General features: G+C 32.5%; 1 protein-coding gene across 1 annotated transcript in view; it reads right to left on the bottom strand.

Moving 5' to 3' along the window:
• Positions 1–251: 251 nt before the first annotated feature.
• Positions 252–18,831, bottom strand: part of Fam174a (family with sequence similarity 174 member A) — a 47,767-nt gene continuing 29,187 nt past the window's right edge. The window contains exon 3 of the mRNA XM_005326134.5: positions 252–814. Within this exon, the coding sequence (XP_005326191.2) occupies positions 811–814 (4 nt within the window). The 3' untranslated portion in view covers positions 252–810. The remainder of the gene's footprint in view (positions 815–18,831) is intronic.

Raw genomic sequence — 18,831 nt, 5'->3', positions numbered from 1 at the left:
TTGCATTAATTCTGTTTCACATTATACTATAAACAAATAAAAAAATTCAGATTTCTAAAATATATAATCAAAGTAGATATTGTATCTTACTTTCAATCTTACTTTGTCCCATGTATCTTATTTTTACATGGGAGTTGATAAAATATAAAGAAATTTTTAAAAAAGATTTTTTCCATAAGCCATATATACATATATTAAAAGTAGTTCTATGATCTTCAGGTTTATTTTGTGAACATATTACCTGTACCAGATTAAAAGAATTTTACATCACATTTATTGTTTTGCATACAATAACTCAGACATTTATTAATATTTTAAAAACCCAAACACATAATAAATTTGGCTTCATTTCCCCACAAAAATGGGAAATATATTTCAGTAAAGGAAAATTATAATTATTTTTACACACCAGTTGCTTGTTGGGGGTTAGGGCTCTATAAAATGATACCCGCAAAAAAAATTTAACATTAACTGATTAGTACATAAAAAAAAAAACAATTTACAATAATATGGTAAGCAATAAACAAAAACTCTTCAGAAACATGGAGTTTTAAAGTAATTTTCAAACAGATAAACTATTACAATATAGTTTATCCCTAACAACACTGAGCCCATTAATAGAGCACTTCTGTACATACAATGGTATAACAAAGTGATACAGTATTTATTGCAGCAACAACGAAATAAAGGTTATCATAATGTATGAACTTAAATACCCCTCACCCCATTGATATAGTGGCTTCTTATTCCTTAAACAGACTCCGCTTTTCAGTGCAGAAGGATTAAATCTTCTCATCAAAAGGCACATTCTTATCTGGAAGAAAAAAATATTAAAATGACCCTTCTGTAATAAATTCAAAACATCTCAAAATATTCAGAAGGATTATCAAGGGATTGAAGAATATAATAAAAGTATTTAATCTACAAGAATCACAATGAAGGACACCATAAAACAATGATTAATTTGTCTGTATTTATGACTTCAAATATTATCTTTTGAATTATATTTCTAATTTTCAAAGGAATTTTATATATAAGTGCTAGGAGTTACAACAAAAGTTACAGACACAATGAAGTTATGTCCTTATGTAATATTAATAAAATACTTTGATTGACTTCAGTATGCAATATAGTTGTTTATGTAGTTTCTGTAAATACAATTATTTAACTAATCTTGTTTTTAAAACTTCAGAAATGAGGATTAATTAAAGCTGCAGGCCTGAGAAATATGATGTTAAAAATGCTTTAGGTATTTACAGTAATGTAATGAAAACTATCTATACAGAAGATAGGATTTCAATAAACATAATGGGGCCAATTTGCCCATTTTCTCTTAATGACTGGTTTGTAGTATAAAGTAAAATTTTTGTCACACATTTTTATGGACATTAATTCTAATTATGTAAGTTCCTTTACTATTATTTAACTTTAAATGCATCACAATTTAAAGCATTTTGTCAAACCAAAGAATAGCCAAAGGATTATTATAAATCTTCTTATAATTACCAGTAATGCTTAGAACGTCATTGGAGATATGGCTTGAGCATAAGTAAAGTCCTTTTTTACATTGTTTTACTCAAATCTTAGTCATTAATCTATAACAGAGCTCTACATGACTAGAAGCTACTAAGCTTATGAAATATTTTAAGAATAAATTCAAACCTTTCAAAAATATATTGAAGATAATTTTGAAAAAACAATGTGCTACTTAGACAATATTTTTTTCCAATTCTCATCTGTTCAATACTTGAAACATGATTATTTTTATAATGAATTTGTGGATTGTTAAAAAAGCTAGTGGTACCACAGGAAGTTTTCTGATAGAGAAGTAACTGACACAAACAAAGGTTTTAATGTATGACTTTAGAAATGCATCTCAACAGCCATAATTTATCTCAAGACAAATGTGGATAAGCTTAACTATTAAGATCTATCAAATCACATCATATCCAATATTGTACTGAAACTTTATATTTTACAATATGGCCATCTCTCCCCCTAAAGAGTACACATTCTTTGGAATTTCCCAAGAAATCCCTTGTATTGGGATTTCCTTAGAGTTCCATCCTGATGTTGCCATCATGACCAGCACCTATTGTATGCTATATGGAACTGCCATTCCCTAACCCCTTCCTGGCATGACTAAATTAAGGACCGAAGTTAATATTTAAAAAGATGTTCTGTATTTGTATCACCCTGAGGAAGATTCTCCCCTGAGGTAATTTTTAATGCATTATTAATCAAACCTACCATCTCACCACCTTAAATCTGATATTCCTCTATATTCTCTTAAATTGTGACAATACTGTCCACTTTATCACCATTCCAGTGGGAGCAGGGAGGTCACTGTTGATTACTTATGTTGAGAGAGTACTCATCTAGAGAATGATTATCCTGAGTCTCACTACTGTAAATATTTTTTATTCCATGTACTTCAAACACTAACCTCTACACGTGTTTGGAATTCCTCACCTTAACTGAAATAGGCTCAAAGTATTATACATTAGTGTTTTCAAACTCAATCTCTTACAAGCTCACTGGAATCATCTTCTAGAACATAAATATGTTGGAATTGCTCCTGCATTGAAAAGCATTTGATGATCTATAAGTCCTCTTGGTTGATAAAATATAAATCCTTAGTATATTGTTTTGTTAACATAACCTTCCAGATTTGATTTTCTCAATGATTTTCCATGACCCAGTATATATCCTGAATTTCTAGAGGCTTGACAGCATGTACACATCCTCATATAGGGCCATAGCTTGGCACATGCTTTCAACTCCTCTTGACATGGAACTTACTTCTCCATCAAAAGCTCTTTCTTGGTTATCTTTCATATTTGTTAAAATAACCACAACACAAATGTAACTTTTTCAGTGTGATCTTCTAAGTTGCTAGTTGCTATCTTTAACTCAGTTGCTCTTTCTCAGTAATATAACAACAATTTGAAAAAAAACACTGAGCATTAGCTTTACATGAGGAAAATATCCAAGAGTTCCTACTTAGAGAAGTGATATAGAAGTTGTAAAAGCTGTAACAGGGGACTGGTAGACTCAAAGAAACTTTAGAGACAGAACCAGGAGTGAACAGTATAATCTGTAGGAGCTTTTAACAGGAGGGTTTTTTTGTTTTTTGTTTTTTTGCAAAAATGGCAGAGATAGAGATTGAAGCTCTAAAATCAAGCAGGATAAATTATGCCTCAGCTGTGGCCAATAAAGACAGAGGACTATGTGTACACTCTCCTGTGAATAGTACTGTATTTCATAATATGTAAACACAATATTTTTAATATTTCAACATCACTGAACTTGAAACATATCCTCCAATTGAAGGCATCTTAAAATTGCTATCAGACAAGTGGTATTACTTATGTAGTCATTATTATGTATATGTTCATAAGATTGGTCACATCTCTTTGTATTGCTGTCACTTCAATTGAAGCATATGCATTGTTAATATAAATAAGGGATATGTTTAATGATGTTTAAAATACCTTTAAAATAATATCATGAATCATCAATGAAGCCAAGTAATTATATCTGAAGAAAAACATGATGACAATAATAAGCTATAATTTGATATTAGAAAATCAAAGATTTATCAGAACCTTTGCTTCAATTCCATACATTAGTGTCAATTCTACATATTCTTCCCCAAAATGAAGATTTTTAAGATGGGGCAATACTCCAGATAAATGACATCTAATTTCTGTTCTGATAAGTCATTATTTACAAAGAAATGCAACTGTAAGCAGAAGTTGCCAATTTCATTAGAAGGGATGAAAAATGTAACAGTTTTGGAAGGCTGAAATGCATAATTCTTGCATAATTTGAAACTATCATTACATTGTTTTACAATTAAATTGGTGGCTATTTCTTTTCTTCTTTAGTGGTCAAATTAAACAAATAGTGCCTTAGATTATATAAATACTGATGTAAGTCCCCACAAAAATTAGAACATTTGGGAGGGAAGGGAGAGGAGAAAAGACAGGTAGACGCTTTCATTAATGATATTTAAATACTGAATTGATAAAAAGTTTAAGCTGGAAAAAAGTAGCTGAAATTGAGAAGTTGTTCTTCTTCAACAATAGTATATAAAATGTAGAAAAATTAAGAATGTTCCATTCTTGCTAAATAATATCTTTACAGTAATGACATGTCAACTAGTACAGAAAAATCTAAATCTAAATGCAGATAATATTTAATGCCTCGATGGCTTCCACTGTGTTTAAAACAGGAGCACATTAATTCAGCTGTGTGTGCAAATGTTTAATAGTCAAAACATTTATATATATTACATATACACATAAATATATATTCATTCATTCAATCACTCAAAACATTAAGTTTTTGTTAACCATTAGGAATATTGCTTCATATTGGAGAAAATGTTAGTGATCAATCAATCAATTAAATAAAAGCAAAAGAAAATGAAAATTCCTTATTGTCTTATTATAAAACCATAAATATAGCTTAAAAATCTGTATCAGAAGAGAAAGAAACCATGGTTTACGTGGAAAGACTGGATACTAGTACCATGTTGGTCAGTTATTTCCTGGATGTCTTAAAGTATTTTTTTAAGGGATAAAAGAAATAGTTTCAAAGGGAATATTAAGGGTTGTCCTTTTACTGTTATCTGCACGGTGAAATTGGCAATGATTACAGAACCCAGAAACTGGGATCCTTTAGAGATGCACCCCAATTACATAATTTGATGGGTGTCTAGATAGAGACAGAAGAGAAGAAGAGGAATCAAGACTCAAGAGATTGGTCTAAGGTCATTCTGTTTTTCAAAAACAGAAGCATAAGATTCACTTGACTTTGCCCCTTATTTACCACAATACTTTTCAGTCATGGAGGATTTAATCATTGAAATATAATGATTAGATGAGCTACCCAATGCTCAGTTTTCTGCCATTTACAAAATTCCTGCTGTAGTAAAAATAATAATAATAATAATAATAATAATAATAATAATAATGTAGAAAAGAGAAGGATAAGACCTACTCTGGTACTCTGGTTATGACAATGGATTCCTACTCCTTCTAAGAATAAATAAAAAATATACTATTGGTATATTGTAGGTTTTGTCTTATGCTATTATTTTCTTGGTTGCCTCTGGCTTCTCTGTAAAACTGCTACTCAGGAAAAGTAATTCCTCAGGACTCATGCCTTCATGCAGTGATCTCCAATCCCCAATATTTCTCTTACTAGTCCCTTCAACCTCTAAAATACATAGATTGTGCCACAGTGAAACCCAACATTCTGTATAATTAATATGCACTAACGAGAGAGAAAGAGAGAGAGAGAGAGAGAGAGAGAGAGAGAGAGAGAGAGAGGAAGAAATTAGAAACAGTGGAGTAGAATATTAGAGTTGAAGACTAAAGCTCCTTAAAAAATCTGTATTTTTTCATAAATGCATATACACATAATTATAGGTGAAAATCAATTAATAAAAACCCAGAATCTATAGAAAAGTATCTCAAATAGTCAAATGATGAACTTTTATAGCTTTTCTACCAGATTATACTTCTTTTCATTTGTTTATTTTTTAGGCAAAGGAGAGAAAAAGTCTGTGGAGAAGAAACAATTCTGAAAAACTTTGATTCTCTGAGGAAGAGAGAAGCCTACAATGGGTTCTTGCCTCTCATTCTCTTGTTGCCTAAAACACAGCTGTGATGGCTGAAATCCTAGCAGCTGTATTGTTAGGATAAGGCAAACATGAAAAAAGGAAAATTGCATAAAGTCCCTAACATCAAAAGGTCACTGATTCCAGGAGCCAGCCACTACAGACTTCTTGTGACATGAGTAAAACTTTTTAGGATCTCTACTCCCGGGATTAGTATCATTTGTAGAAAGACTATTTCCCCAGCCCTATGTATTCCAAGTCAATCTGCTTCGCTATGAGGCAACACAAGGATGTATTATTAACATATTTTACATAAATCCCAGTTTGATTATTTTCCAAGCTTTAAGAATGATCTGTCTTTACACAGCATCCAATGATACCAGCTTTTTTAACACAATATTTTAAGAATAGCTTAAAAAATTCAGAAAAATAAATCAAAATGGTTATAAATCCAAATCAAGTTTGAACGGAAAAACTGCTCTAGTGTCATCAAGAATTTTAATTGTTTGTTCACTTAAGTAAAATTGCAAATATTAAACCCTTGGAGTCTTTTTTTTTTTCCTTCTTCCAACTCCTTTTAAATAAGAACAATGTTTTTAGATTTTAGATAATGAACACTACCCTAAGAGCACTGGGAAAGGCTAATGCCATAAAATTTTTTCAGGGTATTGCCATTATAAACTTGAGGTCCTGGTTCCAGTGTTGTCTTACAACTTACCTATGTAAAGCAATCATATGATTGATTATGTTCTACCTGTCTCATTCATCTAGTTCTCCATGAACCTTAAAGATTCTGCACCCTAAACAATTGCAGCAAAATGTAAATTTTGTAAAATGGATCAAATGCTATATAAATAGAAACTTTGATTCATCTGTTACATAACAGCTTTCATTAAATAGAACTAGTTTAAATTGAATCAAATACTTTTGCTCCAGATCTGTGCTGTGTAACAGTATACCCACTAGCCACAACAGCAATTTAAGTAGAATTTCAATTAATAAAAACTAAATAAAGTAAAATGTCAGTTGTTCAGTTGCACTAGTCACACATAAAATGCTCAAGAATCACATATGGCTAGCAACTAACAAATTTGAACACTGTGATGTCTAATTGTTAATGGATCAAGTAAAACTTTCTCCTATGGCTCAACATCAACTGAAAAGTGAAATGTAAAAAGGAACATATACACACAAAAACTACATGAAAATTCTTTTATTACTGGATTAAGTAATGATGAACATGGTATGTTTTTTTTTTTTTAATTTGGATAAACATCTGCTAGACTACTAGTAACAGTGGACATGGTGGGCAAGAAATTTCTTTTTAAAGCAAATACTGGCACTTTAATATATTCCTATAGTCTATTTACTTTGAATAAGATAACTTTTGTGTTTATTTAGATTATTTTTTTTTTTTTGTACCAGGGATTTAAGCCAGGGGCGTTTAACCACTGAGTCACTATATCCCCAGAGCTTTCTATTATTTTGAGACAGGTTCTTATTAAGTTGGTTAGAGTCTCACTAAGATGCTGAGGCTGGCTTTGAATTTGCAATCCTCCTGCCTCAGGCTTCTGAGCACAGATGTGCACAACCACACCTGGCTATTCTGACAATGTCTTATACTTAAAATTAAAATAGTGTTTTAGAGATTAGAACTACTTTGAGATTAATAATTGTTTGAATATGATCTTTTAAATTAGGGATTTTGATTAAAAAGTTGTATCAAAACTGTTTTCTGATTCTGAAATGCTTATGTAAATACCCAGAAAGTATTTTATGGCCAAGTAAGACTGGGCACAACATGTAATGAACATATACAATAGCAAATTTGATGAAGCAAAACAGAAATAGCCAAAAAAGCAAATTTACAGCTTTTTAAATTACACATTTGACACAAATTACTAGAGTAACATTGAAATAACAGAAGAACTAGCTTTTGGAAGCAGTTACCATAATTTTTAAAACTGTCTTCGAATATACATCATTATAAATAACAATTTTATCATTTAGTAGAAATCAAACATAATAGCATTAATATATTTGTTTCCATTTGTTGTTTTGTGCTATAAAGCCATGCTTTGCATCTTTTTATCAGAGCCTGGTTATGGATATTTTTCATCAACATTTTTCTTTTGGAAAAATAAAGATAATATTTACAAAGCATATGCTGTCTTACTCCTTATCAGATTTTCTGTCTGAAGGAGCTGAGAACTCTACACAACAATTTAAAAACTGAGATTTGGAATTTCAAGTGTGGAAGAATGAAACTAGATCCCTGTCTCTTACTTTACACAAAAATCATCAAAGACCTAGCAATTAAATCAGAAACACTAAAACTACTAGAAGAAAAAAATAGGATCAACATCCCAACATATTGGAGAAAGTACTGCCTTCCTTTAATAAGATTTTAAAGCTCAAGAAATAAAACTAGGAACCAATAAATTTGACAGCATCAAACTAAAAAGCTTCTGCACAGCAAAAGAAACAAAAGCATTAAGAAGAGCTCACAAAATGAGAGAATATCTTGACCAGCAACTCTTCCCACAAGGGTTTAATATCAAGAATATATAAAGAACTCAAAAAGCACTAAAAAATATAACTGAATAAATGTACAAATGATCTAACAGACATTTCTCAAAAGAAGAAATAGAAATGGCCAAAAATATATGAAAAATGTGCAATGTCATCAGCAATCAGGGAAATGAAATCAAAACTACTCTGGAATTTCATCTTATTCCAGTTAGAATGGCAGCCATCAAGAATGCAAATAATAGGGGCTGGGATCCTGGCTCAGCTGTAGAGCACTCGCCTAGCACAGGCAGGACCCGGTTCGATCCTCAGCACCACATAAAAATAAAGGCCTTGTGTTGTGTCCATCTACACCTAACAAATAAATATTTTTTTTAAAAAAAGAATGCAAATAATAATTGCTAATGAGGATGTGGAAACAAAAGTAAACTCAAGCACTATTGGTAAGACTACAGATTAATAAACCACTTTGGAAGGCCAAAGGAGATACAATACAGGTACATCAATGTTTACAGCCAAATTATAGAATCAACCTAAGTGATCCTATAACAGATGAATGAATGAAGAAAATATGGTATATATACTATACTCAATGGAGTTTTACTCAGCTATAAAAAAGAAAATTACAGCATTTGCTAGTAAATGGGTGGAACTAGAGAACATAATGCTAATTGAAATAAGCCCGACTCAGAAAGTCAAGGGTTGAGTGTTTCCTGTTTCAGGCAGAAGTGAGAGGAGACAGAGAAAGAGGGAGAGGAGAAGTAGAAGGAGGAGAAGGGAGAGTGAGAGGGAGGGAGAGAAAGAAAGAGAGAGAGAGAGAGAGAGAGAGAGAGAGAGAGAGAGAGAGAGAGAATAATGCTAAAAAAAGGGGTAAAAAAGTAAAGGGGATAGGGAAAGAGGAAGGGCAAGCATGGGAAATTCTGTGGGAAGAAATCTACTAAAATTTGCTGTCATGTACAAATATATCACAAGGAACCTGCTTATACATACAATCATAATAAAATCATTAAAATAATAATGATAGTAATAGAAGGAACATCCATAAAGTAGAGGAATTGATCTGGAAGAGGAAAAGAGAAGGTGCTGGGGAATGAGAATGATCAAATTATGGTCTGTGTAGGTACAAATATGGCATAATAAATTCCACTACTATGTATAATTATGATGCAGAAAAATATAGGCAAATCCCCTATTTTTTAGTTTTATACTTCCTTTATGCAAAATGTTTCAACAACTAAACCAAATTAAAATTAGTATACCAAAGCATACTATCAAGACAAGTTACATTAATCAAGAAGTTGAAGCTATTTTTTTGTTGTTGTTATTCATACACCTACAAATTTTCCAGATTTGACTGTATCTACTTCAATGCTAAAAGCACTAGTACAGTGGTAATGGCGGGTAAGTTAAATATCCATTCTACTCTGAGCTTATCATACTTCATTTTCTTCCTTAGGTTTTAGTGTTAGGAATGAATACATCACCAAATCCTGGTCAGTGAGGTTTAAAAAAGGAAGAAAGAAAGAACACTAAGTCCAAAACTTCGATGGAATATTACCACCTGGCTATAAAGACGGGAAGAAATGGCACTATCCTATTGTCTGCCTAAGCTGAAGCAAACATGAGACAAGGCAGAACTCAAGGAAGCCTGAGGAGAGGAACCTAAGCCCCAAGGTTCTGTGTTTGGAGTTAGCCCAATCAGTTGGTGCCGTACTACTTATTACTCCTATATGGAAAAGCATTCTTTGAGGAAATTTAGATTAAGTGATATATTGGCAGTTTCTTTTAGTTCAATCTGATACAAGGAGTGGAAATAATTATCCCACATTCTAATGACCAATGATATTCACTATTAATATTTTGGTGGATTTAAGGACAAATTAGAAATGTTTCTTTCAGAAATATTACAAAGTACAGTTTTGTGAAATTGTAAAAAAACAATCAAACAAAAAGCAAGAAAATTCATTTTCCTTTCTGGAAACAACTTGCTTCCTGTCATTTTTGGGAGATACACTTTGGAAAACAAAGAGGTACTAATTTTAGAAATCCTTAAACAATTAAAAAGATTAACTGTTAGTAAGCGATGATCCAAAAATAATTACTTTAAGTTATAGAGTTCTTTGATTTTATGCAGATGAGAAGCAAGACAAAGAATACTACTTTTATTCCTTATTTTATAAGTTCATATTTGAAAATCTAGTAGAAAAAGAAAATCATAATACAAAAGACAGAATGAATAGAATTGGAATAATTCTCTTTATAAATATAAATCAAATTGAATTCTTCTTTTCCTATACATATCCCTTTAATTTCTCTCATCTAGTTGCTCTGGCCAGTATTTCAAAAACAAGTGGTAAAAGAGGGCATCCCTGTCTTGTTTCAGTTTTTGGAAGGAATACCTTCAGTTTTTCTCAATTTAGAATGATGTTGGCCTGGGGCTTAGCGTAGATAGCCTTTATGATGTTGTGGTATGTTCCTGTTATCCCTAGTTTTTCTAGTGTTTTGAACATGAAGAGGTGCTATATTTTGTCAAATGCTTTTTCTGCATCTATTGAGATGATCATATGATTCTTATCTTTGAGTCTATTGATGTGATGAATTACATTTATTGATTCCCATATGTTGAACCAACCTTGCATCCCTGGGATGAATTCTACTTGATCATGGTGCACGAACTTTTTGTTATGTTTTTATATTCAATTTGACAGAATTATATTGAGAATTTTTGCATCTATGTTCATTAGAGATATTGGTCTAAAGTTTTCTTTCTTTGATGTGTCTTTGCCTGGTTTGGGGATCAGGGTGATATTGGCCTCATAAAATGAGTTTGGAAGTGCTGCCTCTTTTTCTGTTTCCTGAAATAAACTGAAGAGTATTGGTATTAGTTCTTCTTTAAAGGTCTCATAGAATTCGACTCCATATCCATCTGGTCCTGGTCTTTTCTTGGTTGGTAGGCTTCTGATGATTCTATACCTAGAAGACCCAGAAAGTTCCACCAGACTACAACTAGTAAATGAATTCAGCAAAGTAGCAGGATATAAAATCAACACCCATAAATCAAAGGCATTTCTGTATAGCAGTGACAAATCCTCTGAGAGGGAAATTAGGAAAACTACCCCCTTTTCTCAATAGCCTCAAAACAAACAAACAAAAAAAACAAAAAAAAAAAAAAAAAAAAAACAACTTAGAAATCAACTTAACAAAAGAGGTGGAAGATCTGCACAATGAAAAGTATAGAAACCTAAAGAAAGAAATCAAAGAAGACCTTAGAAGACAGAAAGATCTACCTTGCTCTTGGATAGACAGAATTAATATTATCAAAATGACCATACTACCAAAAGCACTAAACAGATTGCAATTCCAATCAAAATCCCAATGGCATTCCTCATACAAATAGAAAAGACAGTCATGAAATTTATCCGCAAAAATAAGAGACCCAAAATAGCTAAAGCAATCCTTTACAAGAAGAGTGAAACAGGTTGTATCACTACACCAGACCTTAAATATACTACAGAGTAATAGTAACAAAAACAGCATGGTACTGGAATCCAAACAGACTGGCAGACCAATTGTACAGAATAGAGGACACAGAGACTAACCCACAAAATTACAATTATCTCATATTAGACAAAGGCACCAAAAACATGCATTGGAGAAAAGATAGCCTCTTCAACAAATAGTGGTGAGAAAACTGGAAATCCATTAGCAACAAAATGAGATTAAACCCCTATCTCTCACCATGCATAAAACTCAAATCAAAGTGGATCAAGGACAAGAAATATTTTGTAATATTTCTAAAATTAACTTCTAATTAGATAGGTTAATCTAGGAATTAAATCAGAGACTTTGCATCTATTAAAAGAAAAAGTAGGCCCTAATCTTCATCATGTGGGATTAGGCCCCAACTTTCTTAATAAGACACCTATACCACAAGAATTATTTGATAAAGGGGCTAAAAGCATGCAATGGAGGAAGGATAGCATCTTCAACAAATGGTGTTGGGAAAACTAGAAATCCATATGCAACAAAATGAAACTGAATCCCCTCCTCTCGCCATGCACAAAAGTTAACTCAAAATGGATCAAGGACCTTGATATCAAATCAGAGACTATGCGTCTGATAGAAGAAAAAGTTGGCTCCAATCTACATATTGTGGGGTCGGGCTCCAAATTCATTAATAGGACACCCATAGCACAAGAGTTAATAACAAGAATCAACAAATGGGACTTTCTTAAACTGAAAAGTTTTTTTCTCAGCAAGAGAAACAATAAGAGAGGTAAATAGGGAGCCTACATCATGGGAACAAATTTTTACTCCTCACACTCAGATAGAGCCCTAATATCCAGAGTATACAAAGAACTCAAAAAATTAGACAATAAGATAACAAATAATCCAATCAACAAATGGGCCAAGGACCTGAACAGACACTTCTCAGAGGAGGACATACAATCAATCAACAAGTACATGAAAAAATGCTCACCATCGCTAGCAGTCAGAGAAATGCAAATCAAAACCACCCTAAGATACCATCTCACTCCAGTAAGATTGGCAGCCACTATGAAGTCAAACAACAACAAGTGCTGTTGAGGATGTGGAGAAAAGGGTACACTTGTACATTGCTGGTGGGACTGCAAATTGGTGCAGTCAATTTGGAAAGCAGTATGGAGATTCCTGGGAAAGCTGGGAATGGAACCACCATTTGACCCAGGTATTGCCCTTCTCGGACTATTCCCTGAAGACCTTAAAAGAGCATACTACAGGGATACTGCCACATTGATGTTCATAGCAGCACAATTCACAATAGCTAGACTGTGGAACCAACCCAGATGCCCTTCAATGGATGAATGGATAAAAAAAAAATGTGGCATCTATACACAATGGGGTACTACACAGCAATAGAAAATGACAAAATCATAGAATTTGCAGGGAAATGGATGGTACGAGAGCAGATTATGCTTATTGAAGCTAGTCAATCCCTAAAAAACAAATACCAAATGTCTTCTTTGATATAATGAGAGCAACTATGAACAGAGCAGGGAGGAAGAGCAGGAAGAAAAGATTAACATTAAACAGAGACATGAGATGGGAGGGAAAGGGAGAGAAAAGGGAAATTGCATGGAAATGAAGGGAGACCTTCATTGTCATACAAAATTACATATAAGAGGTTGTGAGAGGAATGGGAAAATAAACAAGGAGAGAAATGAATTACAGTAGATGGGGTAGAGAGAGAAGATGTGAGGGAAGGGGAGGGGGGATAGTAGGGGATAGGAAAGGTAGCAGAATACAACAGTTACTAATAGGGCATTATATAAAATTGTGGATGTGTAACCAACATGATTCTACAATCTGCATTTGGGGAAAAAATTGGGAGTTCATAACCCACTTCGATCTAATGTATGAATTATGATATGTCAAGAGCTTTGTAATGTTGTGAACAACCAATAAAAAAAATCTAAAAAATAAATAACTAAATAAATAAAATTTAAAAAATAAAATAAAATAAATAAAGTAGACTGACAGATATAGAGTCACAGTAAAAAAAAAAACAAGAATTAATAAGTGGGATGGATTCAAATGAAAAAGTTTCTTCTCAACAACACCAAAAAAACAACTGTGAGGTGAATAGAGAGCCTACATCTTAGGAGCAAATTTTTATCCCTCACACATCAGACAGAGCACTAATCTCTAAAGTATATAAAGAACTCAAAAGCTAAGCATCAAAAAAACCCAAATAACACGATCAATAAATAGGCCAAGACATGAAAAGACACTTCTCAGACAAGGATATATAATCAACCAACAAATATATGAAAAAATGTTCATCATCTCTAGTAATTAGAGAAATGCAAATAAAACTACTCTAAGATATCATTGCACTCCAGTCAGAATGGCAGCTATCATGAACACAAACAACAATAAGTGTTGGCAAGGATGTGGGGAAAAAGGCACACTCATACATTGCTGGTGGGACTGCAAATTGGTGCAGCCCATACGGAAAGCAGTATGGGGATTCCTTGGAAAACTGAGAATGGAAACATCATTTGACTCAGCTCTTCCTCTCCTATGTCTATACCCACAGGACTTAAAAACAGCATACTACAAGGACACAGCCACATCAATGTTTATAGCAGAACAATTCACAATAGCTAAACTGGAACCATTCTAGATCCCTTCAATAGGTGAATGTATTAAAAATGTGGCATATAGACATAATGGAATATTACTCAGCAATAGAAGAGAATAAAATCACGGCATTTGCAGATAAATGGATGGAGTTAGAGAAGATAATGCTAAGTAAAGTTAGCCAATCCCAAAAAACCAAATGCCGAATGTTTTCTCTGATATAAGGAGTCTGACTCATAGTGGGGTAGGGAGTGGGAACATGGGAGGAACAGAGGACTCTAGATAGGGCAGAAGGGTTGGAGGGGAAGGGAGAGGGCAGGGAGTTAGTAATGATGGTGGAATGGGATGGACATCATTATCCAAGGTACATGACTTGGTGTGAACATATTTTATATACAAACAGAGATATGAAAATTGTGATCTGTAAGTATAATAAGAACCGTAATGCATTTCACTGTCATATATTTAAAAAATAAAAAAAAAATCAAATTGATATTCAATGAATGGAATGAGAATGAAGTAGAAAGAAAAAGCCTAGTTACTTAGATTCTTTCAGCTTCAGATTTCCTATTTTCAAAATGAAAGTCATAGAAACTACTTGGCAAGATTGTTTTGATGATTCTGTTAGTACATATAAAGAATCTATCACAGTGTCTGAATGAATGTAGGTATTACTCTCTAAAAGCTATTCTAATCATTCTTATTGGAGTTCTGATACCCCATTCTGCCCTGACCAGATATAATTATCCCCTTGTATGAAAACCTGTAACATTTACTTAAATATTCTTTTCTGCCCTTTCAGTTATTTAAATGTTATTTCCATTCAAATATAAATTCTTTGTTAATTTTTTTTTGAAAGAGAGAGAGAGAGAGAAAATAGAGAGAATTTTTTAATATTTATTTTTCGGCGGACACAACATCTTTTTATTTGTATGTGGTGCTGAGGATCGAACCCAGGCTGCACGCATGCCAGGTGAATGAGCTACCACTTGAGCCACATCCCCTGCCCATTTTTTTAATTTTTAAATGAGTCAAATTTGGGTAAAGAGCTGAGTGTGGTGGTGCACACCTATAATTCCAGCAGCTTGGGAGGCTAAAACAGGAGAATCTCAAGCTCAAAGCCTGTGTTTGCAAAGTTGAGGTGCTAAGCAACTCAGTGAGAACCTGTCTCTAAATAAAATGCAAATAGGGTGAGGAGTATGGCTCAGTGGTCAAATGCCCCTAAGTTCAATTCCCAGTACCCCTCCCCCCAAAAAATTGGATAAAGAGTTTTAAGAGATAAAGAGAGCTAAACAGTGAAGTCAAATACTTTTTAATCTAAAAGATAAGACAGTTGGAATGTGGCTTAAATAGTTTTAAACAAAATATTTACTTGAAGAGCAACATCTAGACTCACCCAATAATGAACATTTGCAGAACAGCATGTTTATTTACCCCTTAGAATTCTAGTCAACAATATCCCCTTCTCTCTCTCTCTCTCTCTCTCTCTCTCTCTCTCTATATATATATATATATATATATATATATATATAGTAATTCTTTTTTATAATTGATGTGTTATAATTTTACTTAATAGTGGGCTTCCTTGTCATATATTTATACATGCACATAACACAACTTTGTCAATTTCATTACCTGCTGGCTCCCCTTTCCTCATTTTTCTCCTCTCCTTTCCTCCCGAGTCACCTTCCTCTACTCTACTGGACTCCTTCCTATTTTCATGTGAGCCCTGACCTCCTGCTTTTTTTCCCCTAGCTTCCACACAAGAGAGAAAACAAATAACCGTTGACTTTCTCAATCTGACTTATTTTGCTTAACATACTACAAATCAGTGAGACCCCGTCTCTAAATAAAATACAAAATAGGGCAGGGGATATGGCTCTATTAATTGGTTTGTGGATTAATGTCATAACCATGTATCTAATCTGTTTTCCTAGAATTTTGAAATGGCTCAAATGTTGTTTTATTAAGAAAAGGCACTTAAGAAAAAATGTATCTTAAATAAACTTCTAATTAGATAGGTTAACAGACTTTCACTAAGAGTTAAAGTTCTCAACAGTGCATTTATTTAATAATTTGTGGGTTTGGGTGGATTGACTGTTTATTTAGTAGACTGAGGCTTTAACTAAGGGCCTCATGCATGCTAGGCAAAAGTGAAATATTTGAGCTACATCCCAAGTCCTAGAGAATATTTTAAATTATTTTTATAATATATTCAATACTTTAAAAAATTCATCAGGAATATCAGAGTCAGCAAAGAGATCCTTTCAGTACAAGGATAAATTTCAAACAGCAATGGTTTTGTTTCCTGATATTCTTTAATGGCTTATTCTCATTTGCTCTGGTTGACAAGATAGGTAACTAATATAATCAGTATAGCAGCAAGAAACCATAGGCACCCAAGGATTTGCTATAAAAATGACTGTAAAACCTACTTCATCCATCACAAGATATTTGTAGTAATCTGAAGGCAGTGTTATTTATAACAGTAACAACAACAGCAAAGAGGATGCCACATTTCTCAACTTTTCTACTATTTCACTTTGTATCTTTAAAAAGATGAATGTGGCTACTAGACAGCTCTATATTAAAGGTCAGCAGAAGAAGGAGAAAGACTAAAGTGAGAAAAGTTAAAGAAAAAAGAAGGCAATAGAATAAATGGTAAAAGGAAATACTGTTTATGAATACTTTTAATATGTCAAATACAACTGAAGATACAGGTTTTATTAAAAAATAGCATTTCTGATACTTGTTGTATAGTGACCCTTTCTGTATGTATCTTTCTCTTTCTATATGTAGACATATATATTTAAGTATTTAAATAAGTATAAGGAAAGCAGCTATTTTTCAATCAGTTGCACAATCATGTTTGTAAAATTATGGTAAATTGTCTTAAAAAATAAAATTTTCCAATAACACAAGAAGAAACAAAGTAGTCCAATATCCACTAAAGAAACTGAATTTATTACCAAAGTACTCTAAAAAATTCCATTCCTTGATGATTTATTTCACTCATGAGTTCTATCAAACATTCAAGGAAGAAATAATACCAATGTTAAACCAATATTTTTTTAAAGTAGATGAACACCGATGATTTCCTAACACACTTTTATTGTTTATTTTTTTTAATTGGTGTATGATTAAGTATACAGAATGGTGTATTTCACTGTGGCATATTCATATATATATAAGCATATTTATATAATTTGACTTTTTATGAGAAGTGCAACATTTTAACATCAAAACAAGTCAAACACTATAAAAATATAGATGTTTTCCATCTACACATATACAGGTAGGTAAATAGATGTATACATCTATTACATATATAATTATAGGAGGCAAAAACCATTAAGAAAACATTAGCAACAATGTATAAGGAGGATATCATGATAAAATAGGATTTATCTCAGGAATGTTACATTGTTTTGACCTTCAATTATCAATCCATGAAATTCACCATATTTACTGATTAAAGGGTAAAACATAATTTTAACATATATATGCTAAAAAAGCATTGAAAAAATTTAAAACTAATCAATGTCAAACCTCTTAATCTAAAAATAGTTGGGAACTTATGTTAACAGAGAGTATCTATAAAATTGATGTTATACTAATGTTATACTTAACACAGGAGGTAGTTGTACCTAATATTACAGCTTACTATAAAGCAACAACAATCAGAATAACTTGATTCATAATATGAACATAATCCAAGACATTCTCCTATTTTAAAATGAGCTGATTGGCAATCTTAAATCCCCTTAGTCATGTAATTTAAGGTACTTACAGGTTCTAGACATTAGGATGTAGACATTCACAATGCTATTCTGGCAACCCCTTGGTCAAATTTCTTTTTCAGATCCTACAAATATGTGATAGTACTATCTTAATACAAGTATAATATTTTTCATCATTTATTTGGGAAAAGGGAATGTCATTAGCCAAGCTTATCATTTTTCATTAATCACATTAAGATCTATGTTCAACTTTCCCAAGAGACATTCAGAATATTGAATCCACTGTCAGATTTGCATGTTTATTTCTAATATCAACATTTAAAAAATCAGACGTCTTGCCCATCATATCAGCTTCAATTAAATAATGGGTCAAGACTGTATAGATCTCACTCTAGGAAGTAATTTCTAAGACCAAGAAAGTCACAGGAATAAACATACCTCCACCTACACCACTATGAAAATACTGCCCAGTAGGAAGAAATGTAGCCACATTTTATAAAGTGAAATAAAGAAAGAAAACAAAAAGGTTTCATATTGGCTCGGATTTTGAAGTAAGTTACAGAAGAATTCTAGTATCAGTGTGTTTACTTAAATAATATGTATAATTGTTTGAAGCAGAGAATAGGCTGGGTATGTAGCTCAGTGATAGAGCCTTGCCCGGAATGTGCAAGGCTTTAGGTTTGATCACTAACACCTGAAAACAAAACAAAACAAAATGAAAAAGCAAACAACAAAGGGAAGAGAATAAAAAGAAAATACAAAAACTATAATTCTTGTCTTTGCTTTTTTGCATCCTGAAATATCCATAAT

This window comes from Ictidomys tridecemlineatus, chromosome 1 (genome assembly GCF_052094955.1).
Source record: "Ictidomys tridecemlineatus isolate mIctTri1 chromosome 1, mIctTri1.hap1, whole genome shotgun sequence".
Lineage (NCBI taxonomy): Eukaryota > Metazoa > Chordata > Mammalia > Rodentia > Sciuridae > Ictidomys > Ictidomys tridecemlineatus.
The sequence above is the reverse complement of the archived record's forward strand: the minus strand, read 5'-3'. Positions and strand labels throughout refer to the sequence as shown.